This window comes from Anguilla rostrata, chromosome 12 (assembly GCF_018555375.3).
Source record: "Anguilla rostrata isolate EN2019 chromosome 12, ASM1855537v3, whole genome shotgun sequence".
Taxonomy (NCBI): domain Eukaryota; kingdom Metazoa; phylum Chordata; class Actinopteri; order Anguilliformes; family Anguillidae; genus Anguilla; species Anguilla rostrata.
Window position 1 is genome coordinate 31995376 of NC_057944.1, and position 20038 is coordinate 32015413.

The 20038-nt window shown below is 48.6% G+C and overlaps 1 protein-coding gene across 4 annotated transcripts in view; it reads right to left on the bottom strand.

Annotated features, from left to right (window-relative positions):
- The window catches only part of fndc3a (fibronectin type III domain containing 3A), a 72911-nt gene that overhangs the window by 23977 nt on the left and 28896 nt on the right, over nt 1-20038 (bottom strand). For all 4 annotated transcript variants that reach the window (XR_010324441.1, XM_064301687.1, XM_064301689.1 and 1 more), the window contains 5 exons: nt 19661-19736; nt 5214-5290; nt 3759-3999; nt 3169-3492; nt 2065-2123 (listed from right to left, as the gene is read on the bottom strand). Coding sequence is in view for 3 of the 4 variants with exons in the window: in XM_064301687.1 (XP_064157757.1) it covers nt 2065-2123; nt 3169-3492; nt 3759-3999; nt 5214-5290; nt 19661-19736 (777 nt within the window). In the remaining variant the exon portion in view is untranslated. The remainder of the gene's footprint in view (nt 1-2064; nt 2124-3168; nt 3493-3758; nt 4000-5213; nt 5291-19660; nt 19737-20038) is intronic.

Consider the following 20038-nt stretch of genomic DNA (forward strand, 5'->3'; position numbering starts at 1 on the left):
ACTATATTTGAAGGTCTTGAAAACTAATTTTATAAAATGGCAGGCTTCATAGCAACAAATTACACAAAATATTACTAGTGATATGAGGAGGATGTAGACAGCACCAATTTTAATGGCCAAATACTGTGAACATTTCCCTAAAATACGGAGAACCCTTCCCTAAAAACGGCAGTAGAATCTAACAGAGGGCCATACCGCGTAGCCCACACAATGAGCAGCAGCAAGTCTTCTATACTTCATGGGAATTTTAAATAACTGGGGAAATAATAATGTTAAAAATGGACGAGATGAAAGGCAGGCAATAGTACCAGTAGGGCTACTAAGTCCCCTGTGAATTTGGAGGATTCATCAACAAAGAGTTTCCTTTTTTTGCTGGGAAGAGATATGCAAATGCCCAACTAAGACTGCATCTCGACTCCCCTCCCCTAGCCCCTTGTGTTAAATAGGTTTGCCAATTGCCATCGCTGTGGTTGTCACTTCTGTTATTGCATGCGTTTTACAGCGTGCCTGGTTGCTTCATCGATGTGGTGATGTGAAGTCACATTCTCTGGAATTGCCAGTGCTTCTGGTAAATAACTAAAATGCAATGTAATGCAATAATGTCTAAGAAATACACATTCAATGTAATGCAACGTCCTAGAATGTCACACTAATCGTAATGCAAGATGTCTTGGAACCACACACTCGATGTAATGCCATGTCAAAGAATGACAGACTCAACATAATGCAACAGGTCTTAACATGACACCTTAACTGTAATGCCACATGTCTTAGTATGACACACTCGATGTAATGCCACGTCTGAGAACGACACACTCGATGTAATGCAACAGGTCTTAGAATGACACACTAAATGTAATGCAACAGGTCTTAGAATGACACACTAAATGTAATGCAGCAGGTCTTAGAATGACACACTCAATGTAATGCAGCAGGTCTTAGAATGACACACTCAATGTAATGCAACAGGTCTTAGAATGACACACTAAATGTAATGCAGCATGTCTTAGAATGACACACTAAATGTAATGCAGCATGTCTTAGAATAACACACTCAATGTAATGCAACAGGTCTTAGAATAACACACTCGATGTAATGCAACAGGTCTTAGAATGACACACTAAATGTAATGCAGCATGTCTTAGAATGACACACTAAATGTAATGCAGCATGTCTTAGAATGACACACTAAATGTAATGCAGCATGTCTTAGAATAACACACTCGATGTAATGCAGCATGTCTTAATATGACGCTCGATGTAATGCAGCATGTCTTAGAATAACACACTCGATGTAATGCAGCATGTCTTAGAATAACACACTCAATGTAATGCAGCAGGTCTTAGAATGACACACTAAATGTAATGCAGCAGGTCTTAGAATGACACACTAAATGTAATGCAGCATGTCTTAGAATGACACACTAAATGTAATGCAGCATGTCTTAGAATGACACACTAAATGTAATGCAGCATGTCTTAGTATGACACACTCAATGTAATGCAACAGGTCTTAGAATGACACACTAAATGTAATGCAGCATGTCTTAATGACCTCATGTAATGCAGCATGTCTTAGAATAACACACTCAATGTAATGCAGCATGTCTTAGAATGACACACTAAATGTAATGCAGCATGTCTTAGTATGACACACTCAATGTAATGCAACAGGTCTTAGAATGACACACTAAATGTAATGCAGCATGTCTTAGAATGACACACTAAATGTAATGCAGCATGTCTTAGTATGACACACTCGATGTAATGCAGCAGGTCTTAATATGGCGCTCGATGCACCGCTACACGTCTGAGAATGACACACTCAATGTAATGCAGCAGGTCTTAATATGGCGCTCGATGTAATGTAACAGGTCTTAGAATGACGCACTAAATGTAATGCAGCAGGTCTTAATATGGCGCTCGATGTAACGCCACACGTCTGAGAAGGACACACTCAATGTAACGCCACACGTCTGAGAAGGACACACTCGATGTAACGCCACACGTCTGAGAAGGACACACTCGATGTAACGCCACACGTCTGAGACGGACACACTCACCTCAGGCTTGCCGACAGCGGAGAGCACAGACCTGAGCGTCTCTGCCTCTTCATCCAGCTCTGCAAAATGAAACAAAGCCCACGATTAGGAGAGGAACGCCGCCTGAGACATTAATATCTCATTTATTAAAAGGGCATGTTGTAGTTTCGCTGCCGAGCAGGGAGGGTAAGTGAGCATAGAATGAAATGGACCGCTTTAACTCGCGCGGGCAGCTGTCGGCTCCCTGGCCGGCCCACCGTTTTAAAGGGATAAAATGATAGCACGGCGGTGGCTGAGGTTTCTAAATCCTTTCCCCCACAGCAGGGCATGCTGGGCCGGGTGAAGCCGGTCAGCGGAGGACTTGATTGATGACTCAGGTGGAAGTTATGTAATCAGGGGAACTACCAAAACTACCATCCTACCATTCTCCGTTTCCCAGCCTCTTTCTCTGTCTCTCCATCTTTCTCTCTCTCTCTCTCTCTCGGTCTCTCTCCCTCTCCGTTTCCCAGTCTCTTTCTCTCAGTCAGTCTCTCTCTCTCTCTCTCTCTCTCTCTCTCTCCACGGTGCAAACGAGCAGTAGCTAACTGCTAACGGAGCGTCCCTGTTCCCACGCCCTCTCTCAGACAGGAGCCGGGCAGACACCGCGTAACAGGCGTAACCAAACTGAGACTGGAGAAAAGGAGAAAATGCTCCAGCTCACGCCAAAATGACGCACCTCAGCACGCTAACTGCACACCCTGGAGCACTGTCTGTTCCCACTGTCTGCCCCAGATGACCCCCTGCGTGGGCTGGCTTTCGTCCCAACCAAAACTGCGATCCCACAATTTTAACAAACTGATCATTTTTCTTAATTGCATTTTTCATGTTTAGAGGGATTTTTTACCCTCTGCAGCCACACTGTCTGATATACTGTCACACTGTCTACATAAAGAGAGGGAAAAAATATGTTCTAACTGATCAAAGTAAAGACTGAGGTGAGAATCAACAGGCTCCTCATTGGTGGAAGCATGGACACATGGGCACTAAAACTTCTAAAAAAAATTCCCACAGGACATCAGGAAACGCAATGGAGGGATAGAGGGATAGAGGGAAGGGGGGATGAAGGACGCGGAGGGACCCTCGAACCTTCCGCCTCGGTCTCGATGCACGGGCCGGACTTGGTCTTGCCCGCCTGCTTGCCCCTGCCGGTCGCCGTGGCGACGGCCTGGCACTGCTCGTGCTCGGCCTGGGTCTCCACCCCGTTGGGCACGTCCGGGGAGGGGGTGGAGCAGTGGTTCTTCTGCGGGGAGGGAGGGGGGCTGCTGGGCCTGTCCTTGGCGCCTCCTCCTCCTCCTCCTCCCGTCTGCCGCTCCTTCAGCTTGCGCTGCAGCCTCTCGTACGCCTTGTTGGCCCTCTCGTCCCGGTGCAGCAGCGGCGGCCGGCCGTGCGGGCCGTGGGAGTCACCGGGAACTGGCGGGAGAAGCGCATCAGAGACGCACGCGCCGCGTCACCAGTCTCCCACACGCAATCAGACATTAAACCCAGCGAGAAGTTTACAGAAAAACACATATCTCCAATTGAGCCAATCAGGGTGGAAGCCAATTCCACTACATTCCCATTCATAAAATAATCACTGCATAATTCTGAGTTAATGAGCTGAAGAATGTCCCATAATGCCTTTGAATGGGAAATTCTGTGATATGTATTTGGGGGAGAGTGCGTCTGTATTCCCGCACCTTGCTCTGAGTAGATCTGGGCAGCGTGGTACTGGGGGATGTACTGGGAGCTCAGGTCCGGCACCCCGCCGGCCACGCCCGTGTACATGGGGTGGGGCGGGGGCGGGATCATGGCCGGGTGCGGGATGAAGGCCGGGAGGTGGGCGTGGGGGGGCGGGGCGTGCAGCGGGGAGTGACCGCCGGGGTGGTACTCCGGCTGAGGTAATACCAGGACCCGCCGAACCCCATTCTCCTCGATGATCTGAGAGAGAGAGAGAGAGAGAGAGAGAGAGAGAGAGAGAGAGAGAGGGAGGGAGGAGAGAGAGAGAGGGAGGAGGAGAGAGAGAGAGGGAGGGGAGGAGGGAGAGAGGAGAAGGAGAGAGGGGGGAGAGGAGAGAGAGAGAGGGAGAGAGAGGAGAGAGAGAGGGGAGAGAGAAGAGAGAGGAGAGAGGGAGAGGAGGAGACGAGGAGAAAAGTTATTGAACAAAGCTTATTGACTATAAACAGCTAACAAAAATAAAGAAAAAACAAATGATGTTACATATTGGGAAACTCAAACAAAAAAACCTAAGTAAATTGGCATGTTATTTGGCCCTAAACCGAGACTACATTGCGGCAGACTACCTGAAGTGAAAAACCAAAAGCTAAGGAAAACACAGACGAAGTACAGACTGAGCGAGCACAGCCTGGCGATAGAGACAGGCCGACACAGGCAGTCCTGGCTGCCCAGGGAGGAGAGGCTGTGCTCCCGCTGCAACAAAGAGCAGGTACAGACAGAGCTGCACTTCCCCATTAAATGTGAAAACTACAGACACATTTCTTCCCCAAACTCACAGAACAAGTCCCAAACTTCCCAAAGCTACCTGAATCACAAAAAATTCAAATTTTCCTGGGAGAGGAAAGGTGCTGCCAAAATGTGCTGCACAATATCTACCTGCCACAGTCAGGGACAGTTGTGACGTTCATAAAATATTATTTTATTAATCATCTTCATCCAATAATCATTAGTCTCTGTATTTGTATTTGTTATGTGATACTGGATTATAGTTCATGACATTGCACTATAGTTTAAATGCATTGTAATGTGTTTTACAAAGCTTTGGCAACACATACTGAAATATGTCATGCCAATAAAGCATTTTGAATTTAATTGAATTGAGAGCACGTGAGGGACCTGTGCGCATATGCTTGTGCGTGTTTGGGTGCAGAACAACAAACAAGATAGGGAATTTGGAAGCTAGAGGTTGCAGGTTCAAATCCCAGACAGGCCTCTGGTACAGGTAGTGCTGCATGCGGATCTCTTAAGCTGTGAAAGTAAAGGACGGTGGCTGGCGGTTGTCCTCCGTAACCGTGGACTGCCCCCGGCACCACTGTGACATCACCGTTGCCATGGAGACCGGAACTCGGAGGAGGAGGAGACGGAGGCGGTGATGGTAGTAATGAGAGCGGCAGTCGCAGACGTGGGTGGGGCCTTACCTGTGAAACGTATCCTGGAGGCACAAAGATTGGAGGCACTGAACCATTTGGGGACATCATGGGGACCTGAGCAGGACCTGTGAGAGCAGGAGAGATGATCACTGTACCCTCTGCGCCATTGTCACGGACCGCCCAAAAATATGGACCAAGACACTGTGACGTCACCCACCGACTCGCCATGGGCTTGGTGAAGCCCGGGAAGTGCAGTTTGTGGGTGCTGCCATGTTGTACAAATTAAAGCTCAGAGGGACAGTAGGGACATTAGAAGAAGAAAGAAAAAAAACACCCATTGCAACTACGTTTTCTTGTGGGGGGGGAAATTATTGGCTTTGTATTTTGATCGTATTGACTTGCATTGAAAGAGGTAGCTGAAATACCTATACTTGAAACAACCACAGTGGTGCTAGTGAGCAATGTCTCAAGACCAGGAAGTGAGCTTCAAAAACACAGCCCTTGGTTATCATCAGGCATAGTTACACAATCATGTGACAGTGACTTTACAACGACCTGTTTGGTGACGGGAAAGACACTGAAGTAGCACTGTTGCATCTTCAACTGGAAATGAACAGCAATATAAAGTCTTCTGCTTAACCCTTAATACAGTGCCCACTTTTAGTGTAGTCAAAACACTTGACTACAGGCATAATCCTGGTCTCTTCTGAAAGGTAACTGTAGGGAGTTTGTTGTCCAAGAGTCAGAATTACTGAAAATATTACTGAAACAAAGTAACAGAAGCTCAAACACAGTGAAAGTTTTTTTCTCAGCTAAAAAAAAAAGCTTCTTTATGAGTGGATACAGATACTTGTGGCTGAGCCTGTCTAGGTGTGATATTATGGGTCTTTAAGAGGTGTAAAATACTATATATTGTATACTATATTCTCGCGGAAGAAGTGTGCTGAAATTAGCTCCCTGTCCCCCAGCCTGTCACCCATCTCTCTCCCACTCCCTCTCCTTGCTCTCCACTTGCCACCTCTGGCATCAGTAGGTCTGGAAGATTGTAAAAATAACTACATTAGCTCTAGTCACTGATTCCCGGGACTAGTCTACTAATCCATTGACTGAGGTCCTTTGAAGAAGTTGGCAGAAGTCAGGCAGCCCAGGTCAAGTTGTTGCTTGCGCATGGCAGGGTCTCATTGGCTACACTGAGGGACCGCTTGGCCAATACTAATCAGAGAACTTGTAGGTGGGCTCATCTTGTTCCAGAGGGTCTATACAAACTGGAGACAGTAACATTTCCTATGTACACGGTACGCTCTTACGTATGCAGAGGTGAAACTGACAAGAATGATAATTCATCTAGAGAATTGCTAAGCAAATAATGGACATTGTATCGATATTTCTTTGAGTTGGCATGTTCTTGGGACTAAAAACCACCATGGATTTTGTTTGCTGGACACTTGCCGTGATAAGGATACAGACTTCACCGTGATTCTTGTGGCCTGAGGATTTCCAAAAAGGCACAGGTAAGGACCCCCCCCCCAAGCCTGTTTTTCATCCCCACTTGTCACAAAACAAAGGACTGCTGTCGCCAAAACATTGGCATCGTAAAATAGTTTATAGAGAGAACTGCGAGTTAACACACTTTAAAATGGAATATTTACGAAACCAGATTGATTGAAAATTTCACTGTATAAACAATGGAACCCCATTCCAGGAGTCAACAGACCTAAATTAAGTAATGCAATATGCTAGCTCAGCAGGATACTACAATGAAACTTAAATTAACAGTGTTTGTATGTGTGTGCGTGGTTGCGTGTGTGTGTGCACGAATGTGTGCGTGCCTGTGGGTGTGTCTGCAGGTGCTTGTGCATGTGTGCGTGTGCGTGCGCGTGTGTTCTTTGAGTCCCTTTGTGACTCATACAGGAATGCACTATGCGGGACTGCGCTAACGAGCTCCAGTTCACTCGCATGCGTTCGAATCTGCGCAGCAAGCAACACAAAGCAGGGAAAACGGCCCAGACGAAATCCAGAGCTGGCCCAGAGAGGCCCACCTGCCCCGCAGGCGGGGGACGGAGAACGCTGCAGAACCGCCAAACTAACAAACAAACAAAGTCGCACGGGACTGGCGTGAGATATGGGCCAGCAGACAGCCAGCAGGAGCCCCAGCTCCTCTGTGGAGCCACCACTCTGGCTGCTCTCCACATGCAACTCTGAGGAGACCAGGACCAGCAGGTACAGGAGCGCCACACCAGAGTAACCCAGCGGGCCTGAGCAGACGCGCACAGACCAGCGCCTGAGCAGCAGGCGCCGCACACCCAGAGTACCACCTGGAGACGGGACCTCCAGAGAACCAGCGGGCGAACGGCGAGGCCGCACCCAAGTAACCAGCGGCCGAGACAGCGAGTGCCGCACACCCAGGTACCAGCGGGTCTGGAGACAGACGAGCGCCGCACACCCAGAGTAACCCAGCGGGCCCGGAGACAGACGAGCGCCGCACACCCAGAGTAACCCAGCGGGTCTGGAGACAGACGAGCGCCGCACACCCAGAGTAACCCAGCGGGTCTGGAGACAGACGAGCGCCGCACACCCAGAGTAACCCAGCGGGCCTGGAGACAGACCAGCGCCGCACACTCAGAATAACCCAGCGGGTCTGGAGACAGACGAGCGCCGCACAACCAGAGTAACGCAGCGGGTCTGGAGACAGACGAGCGCCGCACTCCCAGAGTAACCCAGCGGGCCTGGAGACAGACCAGCGCCGCACACTCAGAGTAACCCAGCGGGTCTGGAGACAGACGAGCGCCGCACACCCAGAGTAACCCAGCGGGCCCGGAGACAGACGAGTGCCGCACACCCAGAGTAACCCAGCGGGTCTGGAGACAGGCGAGCGCCACACACCCAGAGTAACCCAGCGGGCCCAGAGACAGGCGAGCGCCGCACACCAGAGGAACCAGCGGCCTCACAGCTACGGCGACACAGAGGAACCGCGCTCAGCTTAGTTGTACGAGAGCCTCTGCAGGCTGTAGTGAAGAGCAAGGCATGATGGGAAAGCGCTCGCAAAGACCCATGGCAGACACACTCACGCACGCACACGCACAGACTGCAGACACACACACATACACACACAAATACTGCATACATACACACACACACAATCATTCACTCAGCATTTTGAGGACACACGGTCCCTAAAAGCCAAGCTTTGGCACACAGTGTGCCTGCAGGAAAACACAATAAAAACCTCTGTGCACCTGTGGAACAGTCCAACATTACACATTTATTACAGCCTTTCCCACTACATCAAAAATCTACTTTATTTATTAAATGTCAGATTCACTGCCATCATCCAAATATATATTGGTTAATAATGCTTTTATTGAGTTAAGCCAATATTAAGTATAGCTTGTTCTACATTTGGAAAATTTGTGATTGTTTCACAATGTCTTATTTCTTAACACTGGTCTGCTTCAATGTCTTATGATCTCATAGTTCCAATCCCTTATGGGTGAGCTGTCATCTGACAAATTTACCTCAGTAAGTGAAGTTATTAATTTAGCCAACGCTGACGGCTACACTGACAATTTCAGGTAAAAATACATAATTTTCGCACACGGACATGATGAGGTCACGGCAGAGATATTCTTTTTCAAAATCAAGCAGCTGACCTCAAAATGAGCCACATTAGCAGCAAGGACAGTGACTCAGAAGCCTGTCTTTAAGCACAGCTCTCCACCAGCTCTACGAGCAAACACAACTGATCAAACGGATAAAAAGTATGAATCAAACAGCAAGATGAGCATGTGCAAAAGGAAGAAATGTACGTAGTTCTTAAAACTGAATACCAGCAGAAAAAGTTGGCATCAGGTTAAATACTAAATTAGAAATGCACAGTTATCACCTCCACTCCAGTGATGTGAGTCTTTACAGTCTCTTATCTCTTGAAAAGTTGGGTTTCAGATATTTCACACCTTACAGTTGGAACAATCTTAAATTTAAACAAATTACTTCCAATTGCTGACTTCAAACGTGTAATTCATGACTCTGTGACAGATTACGCTCCGTTTTTAACCTTATAACTGTTTAATTTTTAATTACTGTTACACTGCTGCCTCATTCCCCATTAATGTTCGGTACTCGTCTGAATACTGCCCGGTGTAGCTCTGCGTTTTATGTCCGGTCCCCCTTGCAAAAGAGATTTTGGTCTCAGTGGGGTTTTTACTGGTTAAATAGGAGCTAAATAAAATACAAAAAATATAAAAAATAAAAAATATAGACTTGATACTCTACATTAAATACACAAAAAAAAAATGGAAGAAGGCTTGATAGTTTCTAGCCAGTAAAAAAAACAAGCCTACATGAGCTGGACACCATTAGGCCTATATATTCTTCTGCTCTTAAAAATAGCCTGAGCCAAAGCGAATCTCAGCGATGGGGCCACGGTGAGGCCGCTGAGTGAGGCTGGCTTTCTGAGGGACTCTTCCGGTTCGTTACGGCGGATCTGGGCTCTCCGTCCCGGGGGCAGAACCGGCAGCTCACGCAAACACACGAGTTTAGCCCGCTTCTGTCAGGCACAAGATCTGAGCGCGCTCGCCAGTTAAAGCAGGAAGCCAAGTACGCGCGCACGCACACGCACACGGACACGCACATTCCGCCGACCTCCGGGATCATGGGGTGGGGGGGCGGGGGGGACGGAGCGGTATTTACCCAATGACATCCGCGCAACTCGACAGCGTGCCCTTCCGCTAATAAACCACTGGGAGCGGCCATCTTGGCTCCGCCGGCAGTGCCGTTTCACCGGTGGAGGTAGCGAGTTCCAGGCACGCCCTTTCGCGAGCCACTTTTTCCACCTCGTTTGGCAGCACGCGACAGGTAACGCGCGAGCGCGGCGCCTCCCACCCTTCCCCCGGCAAGATGCGCAAATTAATTATCGGGATTCTCCACACGGAAACCAGGCGATCTTTAGTTATTCACCTTCCTGAGCGAGCGAGCAGTGGCTCTGCGTCGCCATCGTTCACATGCACTAAGACCGGTGCTTTACTCACACACAACCCCAGGAGTCAGAGCGGTTAGCCTGATCTGTAACACCAGTCCACACAACTCAAATGTTTCTATTTGTCTCTCCTTCACACTGCACGTCAGATTAATGTAATCTACGCACTGTAATTTAACAGACGCTCTTCTGCAGCGCGGGCAGTCTGTCTCTTAGGGACTCCGAGCACAAGACCGGCAGTTTAAATCAAACTGCGCTGCGTATGAATCTGCAGAGAACGGGTTCAGCTGATTTCAGCACGCAGAATAACTGCGTGTGGGAGTTTAAAGGGTGTCCTTAATGGTCCTTTGATTGTACACTTCCTCGACTGATCGACTAGCAGAGTGAGAGAGACGCACCTGGTCTGAGCACCGATGGTGCAAGAGATTGACCTTTGACCTGTTCTTCCTCACGGTATCTCATATCACTCCCCTTCCCGGAGAACCCCCCCCCCACCACCACCCCCCACCTCACCCGTCGGACACATTGCCACAGAGGAGCGGAAAAGACGTATTATTAGCATCTGGCTAATGTGAGAACTGATGAATCACACCCACCTTGATATTCAAAACTACCCCAGGGAGGGAGGGAGGGAAGGAGGGAGAGACACAGAGAAACAGAGAGAGAGAGAGATAGATAGACAGAGAGAAAGACAGGGAGAGAGAGAAAAAAACAGAAACAGAGAGAGAGGCATAAAGGGAAGGTGAGAGAGAGAGTGACATAGAGACAGAGAGAGGGAAAGGGGGGGGGTGGGGCGAGGTGGGGAGAACGCCCACACTCTGACATCAGACTGACGCATGAATGCTGCACTCAAACACAAAAGAAAAGGCTCCCCCCCGCCCGCCCCCCCGAACCAACTGCAGTGCGCTGACGTGGCCGGCGAGGACACTGGCCCTTCGGAAAAAGCCAGAGCGCACAAACGCGGAACAGGGCCCGGCGCTCGCCGGGAACCGCACACCGTCAGGAGCCAAACAAACAAACCCCTCCCCACCGCTACACCGCACGCCCCCGACCCTGCTGTACACCAGCTGATAAAGCCTGCAGAACTGCACGTCTCACAGCTACGCTCCCCTCCCCCCCGGAACACACACACACACACACACACACACACACCCCAACCTCTCACAGCGCGGCTTAAACAACAGCACCTGACAGCTAATAGATAAGAGAAGAGGTCAAAGGTCATCTCACATTAGACTAGCAGACTGTCAAGTGCTCGGAAAAGGGTTTTTTTTTTTGTTTTTTTTTTTTTGGGAGGGGCGGGGGGAAATTACAGACATTTCCAGACCCCGTCAGCCTACTCCTTCCTCTCCACTTCCTCAATAAAATCAATAATGAATGAGTAGGAAGAGCCTGAGAAAGGTCATGTGATCAGCTACAGGTTTCCAGACCGGTTACACGTCCCACGGTCCCCCTCACTCGAGAGAGAAGAAGAACGGAAGAACAGGCGGGACAGCACCTTCTACAATATTAACCCTTAAAGGTCACAAATACATGATCACGATGTTCTTAACTGAACATCTAATGCTGATGTAACTCTACACCTGCATCAAGAATTTTAAAGCTCTTCATTGTATATTTATTACCAATGGGAACCAGCCTAATTCCACCGTGTTTTCCTTTGCATTTGTAAGATATTTCTGCAGAATTCAGTATGTAGGGTTTCAATTGGATTCTTGTCTCATGCAGTGTAGTCTTGCTTACTGTGTAGACCCCAGACCTCACTTCCATTAAGTGCAATAGGCTGAATTACACTATCAAATAGTTTGGACCAGATTCTAATTGGGATATTTAGCTTGAAAAGTTGTCTCTTTATTGCATATATTGCTCTTCAAGCCTTTTCTTTTAATGCATTTACTGACATGCAGAAACTCCCAGAACCAAGGTAAGTATAATTCAGTGTGTTCTAGGGTAGGGTTATTAAGAGTTCATTTGTATCTGTTTTCCAAACATCTGGGCTTTTTTTTATTTTTTTTTAATTTTTTTTTTTAAAGAATTTTTTCTTGATTTTTGTCTTTTTTCAATTTACTGCCAGGGCCCAGTTCTGGCAGAATTGCTCAAACAGATCCAGGTGTTGCTGTAACCCTTTTTCAGTGGGTGACAACAGGACCAGACCTTCTGCGTACAGCAAAACTTTGATCACTTTGTCACACAGTGAAACCAGGAGCTGCAGACTGTTCCAACAACACTACTAATTCATTAATGAATATACTGAACAATGCTGGACTGAGCAAGCCCCGTCTTACCCCACCCCTGCATGAAGAACATACAGTCTTTCTAGAGCCAATTCACACTGCACACTTGTTTTCTGTGTACATAGATTTACATATTTCATAAACTTTGCCCCCTACACCACTTTGAATAATTTTATAGAATAGGCCATGGTGCCAAATAGACTCAATTGCTTTTTTTAAGTCAATGAAACATGCAAAAATCTTTCCAGTTTTTGGTGGGCATGTTTATTTATTAGGGTGTGAAGGGTATATAAGGGTATATAAAGGGTATATAAATATGGTCAGTGGTACAGTGGTTTGGCAGAAAGCTAAACTGACTCTTACTCAAGACATTGTGCTTGTTAAGGAAGTATAAAGTCTTGTATTAAGGATGCTGCAAAATAACTTGCCCAGATTACTGCTTACACAAATGCCTTGGTAATTAGTAGGGTCTAATTTGTCTCCACTTTTGTGAAATGGCGATATAAGCCCTTGGTTCGAGATGTCAAGAAGGCAGCCAGAACTCAGTTCTAGTTTGAATAATTTCACCATAGCCTTCTGCAGCTCAGTAGTGCTGTGTTTTAGGACCATAAGCTTTTTTATTGTTTTAGAGACTTTTAGAGAGTTTTTCGGTCGGTTCCAACAATGATCTAGTGGATATTGATTGTTTTTAATTGTTGATTCAGAGTGGTTTAGTTTTTAAAAATTATATTCCAATTATATTTTAAATCTTTTTGCAGGATTTCTTGTGGTGCTGTTGTGTTCAAGTTATTCCACAAATCCCAGAACTGATTTTGATTGATTGATTATTCAAGTTCGATTAGTTGTCTATTGATATAGCTTTGTTTCTTTATTTTCAGGGTTTGTTTGTATCGTTTAAGCATTTCACAATACTTGAGGCATACATCCTGCTTAGGTTGGTTGAGATTGTATTGCTTACTGGACTGTTTTTCAGTTTTTTAAAAATCTGTCTGTCTGTCTGTCTATCCATCCAACCAAAATAAAAATCCCAACGGAAATTTTAATTTGCAAATTGAAGTGCTGTGGAGCAGTTGAGGGACGGGGGAGACACAACAGCGAGGGTCAGTTCCATTTCAATCTGGTCTCTCAAAAAAAAAAAAAAAAAACGACATTAGCGAAACATACTGATTGAACGTTTGTCTAATTCCTGAAGTGAGCATCAGTTAATTTCCCGAACTGACCTCTGACCCCGACAGATGCGGGCGAGGGCGTGGCACACAGCGGCAGATGCACCGGGGGCAAACAAAACCGCAGCCAAGGAGATGAGCCGAGAACACCGAAACCACGGAAACGAGACAGCCCTCTCAACAAACAGCCCACGCAAAAACAGCCTAAAACCATCCCATGTGAGCGCACTAAGGTGGAAATGCTCTTCATGACAACATTTCTAAAAATCTATATATATATATATATTTTTGTTTTTTTATTTCTGGCCGGGTACAGAGCGATGACTCAAGGATTCCGCTCGACTGCGGTTGCTCAAACAGACGAGGACGCGGCTCCTGGAACTAATAATAATTTGACTGACGGTATAAATAGCCAAGCAGAGATTCTTCTCTTACTTCCTGGGGACCTTTTACATTCGGTTCTTTGTCATTTTTCAGTTGGCTCGAGTGTCACTCGAGACAGCCCATAAATGCAGGGGGAAAAAACTCAGAAGAAAATACAGCTGCCCTGAATATCTAAAGGGACACAAAATGGACACTGCACAACGTGTGGCCTTTCCTTACAAATGCAATGTACCGCACACACTGTGTATGTGGGGGTTTTTATTTCTTTCTTGTAAGTAAATACATTTCACAGCAGTGTAGGACACAGCAATATCTGAAAGCCGCAATGATCTGTACATTTTCCAAATATATTCCATTTATTATCATATCAGGATGACAAAATTAATTTCAGGAATATTTTCATAGCAGTCCGATTTCGGTGATTTTAGCAGATGTTAGCAGTATGCGGTATGATTAGATTTATCTTGCATCTGCATTGACTATCTTCCCCTCCAGTGCTACAGGGGGCGACGATGAGCTCCCTTTCTCTCACAGGTTTCAATGAATGCACCCCCACAATGACACTCATACGACTGCCTATCACACGCTCTAGTGTTGTTTGCTTGCCGTGTGAAATGCATTTAAGGAAGTGGCTTAAAGCGTCGACCAAATGAGTAAACCGCATTCCAACCCATTTGTGAAAGCAAGCCAGACAGACCAGAAAAGACCCTGAATTCACAGCACCGTAGAAGAGATGAGATGAGAAAAAAACACTGAATGTGTAACTAAGGAGGGGGGGGAGAACACACGCAATGTGCCTGCAGTCACTCGCTGGCAAACACACCGGATAAAACAGCAGAACCTTCCGGATCGCACCTGCTTCTCTCAGAGCTGGGAGAAGCCAGGGAGGCTTTGCGTGCTGGCAGGGGAATCTTTCCCAGTGTGGAACGGCCAGAGCACACAGTGAGAGATGAGCTCGCCAGAGCCAGCCACAGATAAATAATTAATTATGATGAATTAATGTACTGTTCCTGTGCTGGGGGATTGACACTGGCAGAGGTTAATTACAGAGGGGAGCCAACAGTAGATCCCCCACCCCCCCCACCCCCATTCATGCTTCTCCCCACAGCCAATCAATCACAAAGTACTGACCCATCCACTTACCGCAAATGAGTACCGAGCCTAACCTATTACTAAAGCCAGGGATGAATCACTAATTCCATCTGGCAATTTTCTCTTTTATTTTTTGAACATTTCTTTTCGCATATCGCAGCTCAATTTCCGCTCCTTACGGGGGGGGGGACTAGCCAGAGGAGAGTAATTTGCTGAAGGCGTAAGGGTCCATTAGCAGATTGCAGCTGAGCGACGTACGGTGTGCGGGACGGCTAAACCGGGCCAGCCCAACGAGGCGCAGAACGTTGGGGTTTAACCAGCAGAGAATGAAGGTGTAATGTGCGTGCAAAGGCGGTACCTTCGCAGACTGACTCGCGCACACATTCTCGCTTAATTTATTTGAGTTTTTTCTGTTGGTAACCCTCGGCCTACCCCCCTCACCTGCAGCGGAGATGGTACGCACCGGTCAGGTGGAGCAGAGAGGGCGGAGGAGGCACTAAGAGCTGTTCAGGGCCGAGCGCCGCCTCGTTTCAGAAAATCAACCAAAACTCAAACAATGGATTGAAAAATGTCCGTCGTGTTCTTTGAGGGCTTTTTATAATCAGCTGCATTTAAAATGACTTCCTGAGCAGAATGAACCGAATATTAAACTGGTGTACGCACAAATCCATAGGCTATTTACTTACTTTTTTTTTTTTTTTTTTTACAAATGAGTATAAAAAGAACATCGATGGGGAACAAGGACTGGCTTTGTTCTTTTTCCCAGCATGCTTTGCAGTCTCTCTGTTAACACGGTTAACCCCCACCCTCATCCTATGTTTGGCATGACAGGGAACGTGGAGTCCTGTTCACATATGCACCATAAGCGCAGGAAGATCTGAACTACAGCAGATCAATGATTCCCTCGCCCCCGCCCCATTTCACAAACTCCCCCTCCTTCCTTCACAGTAAATGTACAAACACGACTGCTATCATCTCTCTCTCTCCCTCCCTCCCTCCCTCTCCCTCCCTCTCAGACACACACCATCTCGCCCCCCTCCTCTCTCTCTCTCTCTCTCTCTCTCCAAGTGAGAATACTCACACTCGTTCTCAGATGCCGTCAATGAAAAGGGCGTGCGCGTGTGTGTGCGTGTGTGTGTGCGTGTGTGCGTGTGGGCGCGCGTGTGCCTGAATGTGTAACACGTGAGCGGCTACGCGTGCGTGTCGTGCGCCTCCCCGCGTGTGTCTCAGGGGGAGAAAGGCGCCTCCAGCTCGTCGCTCGCCCGGAAAGAGAGGAGCTGCGGCGTCCCCAGCCTCGCTCTTTCCCGATGCGTGACGCCGGCGCTCTGCTCCGCTTCCGAGCGCCCGCGACGCCCAGCGCAAGACCCGCCGCGCGGCGGTCACCCGCAGACTGAGTTTACACCCCCCCCCCCCCTCTCCAAGTAACACCTACCCCCCCAGCTCACGAGTCGAGAGGCCAAATCCGCCACTCCAGCACACAGGATGGGTTTTTTTAACCCCTTTGTTGGTGCTTCATACTGCATGAGACATTTTGATAAAAACGTGATTGATAAATCAAAATGGATAAATAACTGACCCTTGATTAATTTAACTGATCGTATGCTGTGCCTGTCATCTCCACGCTCGGGACTGCAGTGGCCTTAGCGTGCTCCCGTGCCGCCAGGAGGGCGCTAGCACCCTTTTAGGCTCCTTACGTCTGTGCCGAATATCAGGGAGACCTCTGACCCGCAGGCTGTCAGGAACTCAAGGGCCCCGGCCAGACGCAGCTCCTCTAATCTCCAGCGCGGTGAGCCAGTCTCGCCATATGCCACCGCATTTCAGAGGGAGCCTCTCTGCCACTGACCTACCCATACACGCTGTGTTCCCTCTCTCACTCCACGTAGCTCTCTCTCTCTCTCACTGCAGACGGGTGGAGCGGTCCAACAAACGGCCAGCCGAACAGAGACAAGCGCCAAACAAAGACAGTCTCCGTACGGAGATAACTGCCGTGGAGAGATAACGGCACCGCCCCAAAAAACCCACCGTCCCCGCAGCGAGAGTGAGTCACGCAGCGAGTCGCTGGACCCCCAATTAATCCGAGTCACCGAGTTCACCCGTGACTCTCAGCCACGCCGAGCATCCTGGGAAAGGGGGGGGAGGGGCCAGGCCAGATCGCGTCATAGCACGGGCTCCTCGTAATAGACGCTCTGCCACGGAGCCCAGCGCGCTGGCAGCAGCGACTACGCACTTCCCGTTTCTAAAAATAGCCGGGGAATAGGCAAATAGAGCGGCGAGAAAAGGAACGAGGAAAAAAAAAAAGAGAAAAAAGACGGAATAACCGGTCGGTCTCTCTCTCGTGTGTGCCGGTCGGTGCCCCCGGCACATTTTAAGGTGAACGGCTGAGAGCAGGGCGGGGCCGGGGGGAGGGGGAGAGGAGCACTGTAACACTCCGAGTGAGTCATCCCTCCCTCCCTCCCTCCCTCCCTCTTCATCGCTGACAGACGAGTGCCGGAGGTGACAGGCCAGTTAGCGGCTGCGACAGAGCCTGGCGCACTCCTCTCCGCCGGCTCTTTCCGCCGCGATGGGGGGGGGGGCGGTGTGGCCCCCTCCCTTATTTAGCGTATTCGGCTGACAGACGGGTGGGGGGTGGGATGTGGGGGGTGTTCTGAATGCCAGACAGGACTTTCGCTCACGCGGTAAGGGGCAGAACATTCCGGTCTCTCAGTGGCGGGCGTTTCGGGGAAGTCCACTCCGAGCGCGGACGCCTGGCCGCCCTGCCGGTGAAGGGGCGGGGGACGACCCAAAGTTCCGCGCCCGGGGATCACGCGACGCGCCCGCCCGTCACCTCCCCAGCGCCCCCCGCTGGCCCCAACGCTGCCAGCACACTGCTAACATCAGCGTAGCCCAGCATGCTTTGGGGGGGTCGTTTCCCAGTCTGCCCCCCCTCTCCCGCCCTAACATTCGCATTCTTATGGGAGGGTTGTGTCCTCCCCGAACTACAGAAATGTTAAAGGCAAAGTCTCCAATAGGCTCTGAGCACCTCTGAGCTCTCTAACATGTGAGGGTAACCTTAGGCAGAGAATCTATTGCGCTGCATGTTCTGAAGTCTCTGAATGAAAGTCTCAGCTAAATTATTCATTTAAGACCCTCCCCCAACATCTAGAAAATGGATATGATTTGACAGTTGAACAAAAAAATTCTGTAAAGGCAATAAAACTATGATTTAAAAGGTTTATTAACCATGAAATAGTGAGCCCATTTAAATTATTTAATACTGGAGCAGGGCCCTATGTAAACCACGCAAGCCAGTTCACCCCATGAAAACATCGTAGTGTTTTTTATGTCAGACATGAGCTTCACAGGAGTTACCAGGCAGGAACCCCGAAACTGAGCTCATATTCCAGCTGACAGACGAAAAAAATGCATCTCTACGTTTATTTATTTATTCACCCGATACGATCACGGAGATTTTGATTCATGAGATGGCAGATTTTACAGAACAGACTCCCACCACACACTACCCAGACCAACGGCTCTGCAGAAAACCTGCTTCCATTCGATAGCCTCTTCATACAAGGCACGTTTGCTGAACTGTTTACTCACGCTCCACTGTCCGGGACACATTTCCTTTTAGTGCAAATACAATGAGCAGCAGTCCTACTGATATGAGCGCGCCTGCTTCTGACTGCCCCCCCGCCCCACCCCGGGTCTCATAAACGCAAAGCAAAAGCTTCCATTGAAAACAGGCGGTTACGCGAGGGCTGCGTCTGAATCAGGCTAGCCGCGAGCGCCGCAAACGCACCCGGAGCTTCACCTGCGCGACGCGTTTACCGCTCCCAGAGAGGACGCGCATCGGCACCGCGCGCGACACCAGACGAGAATCTCACTCCGCGGCCGCTAGGCTAATGCGATTTCTCAATGGCAGAGAAGTAAAAAAATAAAATTAAAAATTTTTTTAAAAAGGTGGCGTTCGTGGCGAGTGACGGGCGTGGGGCGTTTCCTGTGGCGGAACCGCGGCCCACGCTGGCACGGCGAGGAGGGGGTCGTGTGCTGGAGGTGGCGGCAGCTCAACCGAAGGCAGCGCAGAATCTGTTGTAAGGTTCGCGAAGAGAACAGAACCTCACAGTCATTTTTCACCCGTTACCACCCCCACCCCCACCCCTCCCCCAAAGTCATTTTTCACCTGCCACCCCCCCGCTGCTCCCCACGTCCTCTCGGAGTGAGCGACAGGCTCACAGCAGGGCTGTTATCTAAACCGCTCGTTTGCTTAAACAAAAGCGGCTTCAGGAAGTGATTATAATCACAGTAAACGGGTGCCTGTAACATGCCCAATTCAAAGCACAACGCAAACAAAGAGCTCGCCGCCCATCTGCTGAGATTAATAGTGCGGCTATTACTGCACCCCCCCACCCACCCTCCACCCCACCCCCCCAAACCGAAGCATGGAAAGGTTCTGACGCCAGGTGACCTGAAAGACTGCTTCCCACCCCATTCAGCTCAGGACTACCAAATCCTCATTTTTAACTGACCGGGAAGTTTCACTAATTATTTTAAGAAGCAATGAACTTGATTATAACAAACACAATGAGCCTCGTCTGTGTCTGTGTGTGTGCGTGTGTCTGTGTGTCCGTCTGCGTGTCTGTGCCTGTCGTACGGACGTCTTACCTGTGATACACTGGAACTGACCATCCTCTCGTCGAATTGTGAAGGCCTCACCTGGATTTACCTGCACCAAGATTACCTAGTGAGAAAGAGAGAGAGACACAATCAGATGAACAGACAGATAAGGCCGGATATTCACTGGACATGCTGCGAAACACCATAATGTACATAAGCTTGAGTCTACGTATATGATGTAGGATGTAAGTAAAGACATACACAACTTAGAACTGAAAGGGAATTTATCTGCATAGTTTGTGGAGTACAAACTGACACAGAATATAGCTGGAAATGAATATTGATTAGACGCACACTTTCTTGTGGGAACATTCTGAGACCATCATGAACTTGTCTTGTTTATCTGAAGGCCCACCGTAGAGCACT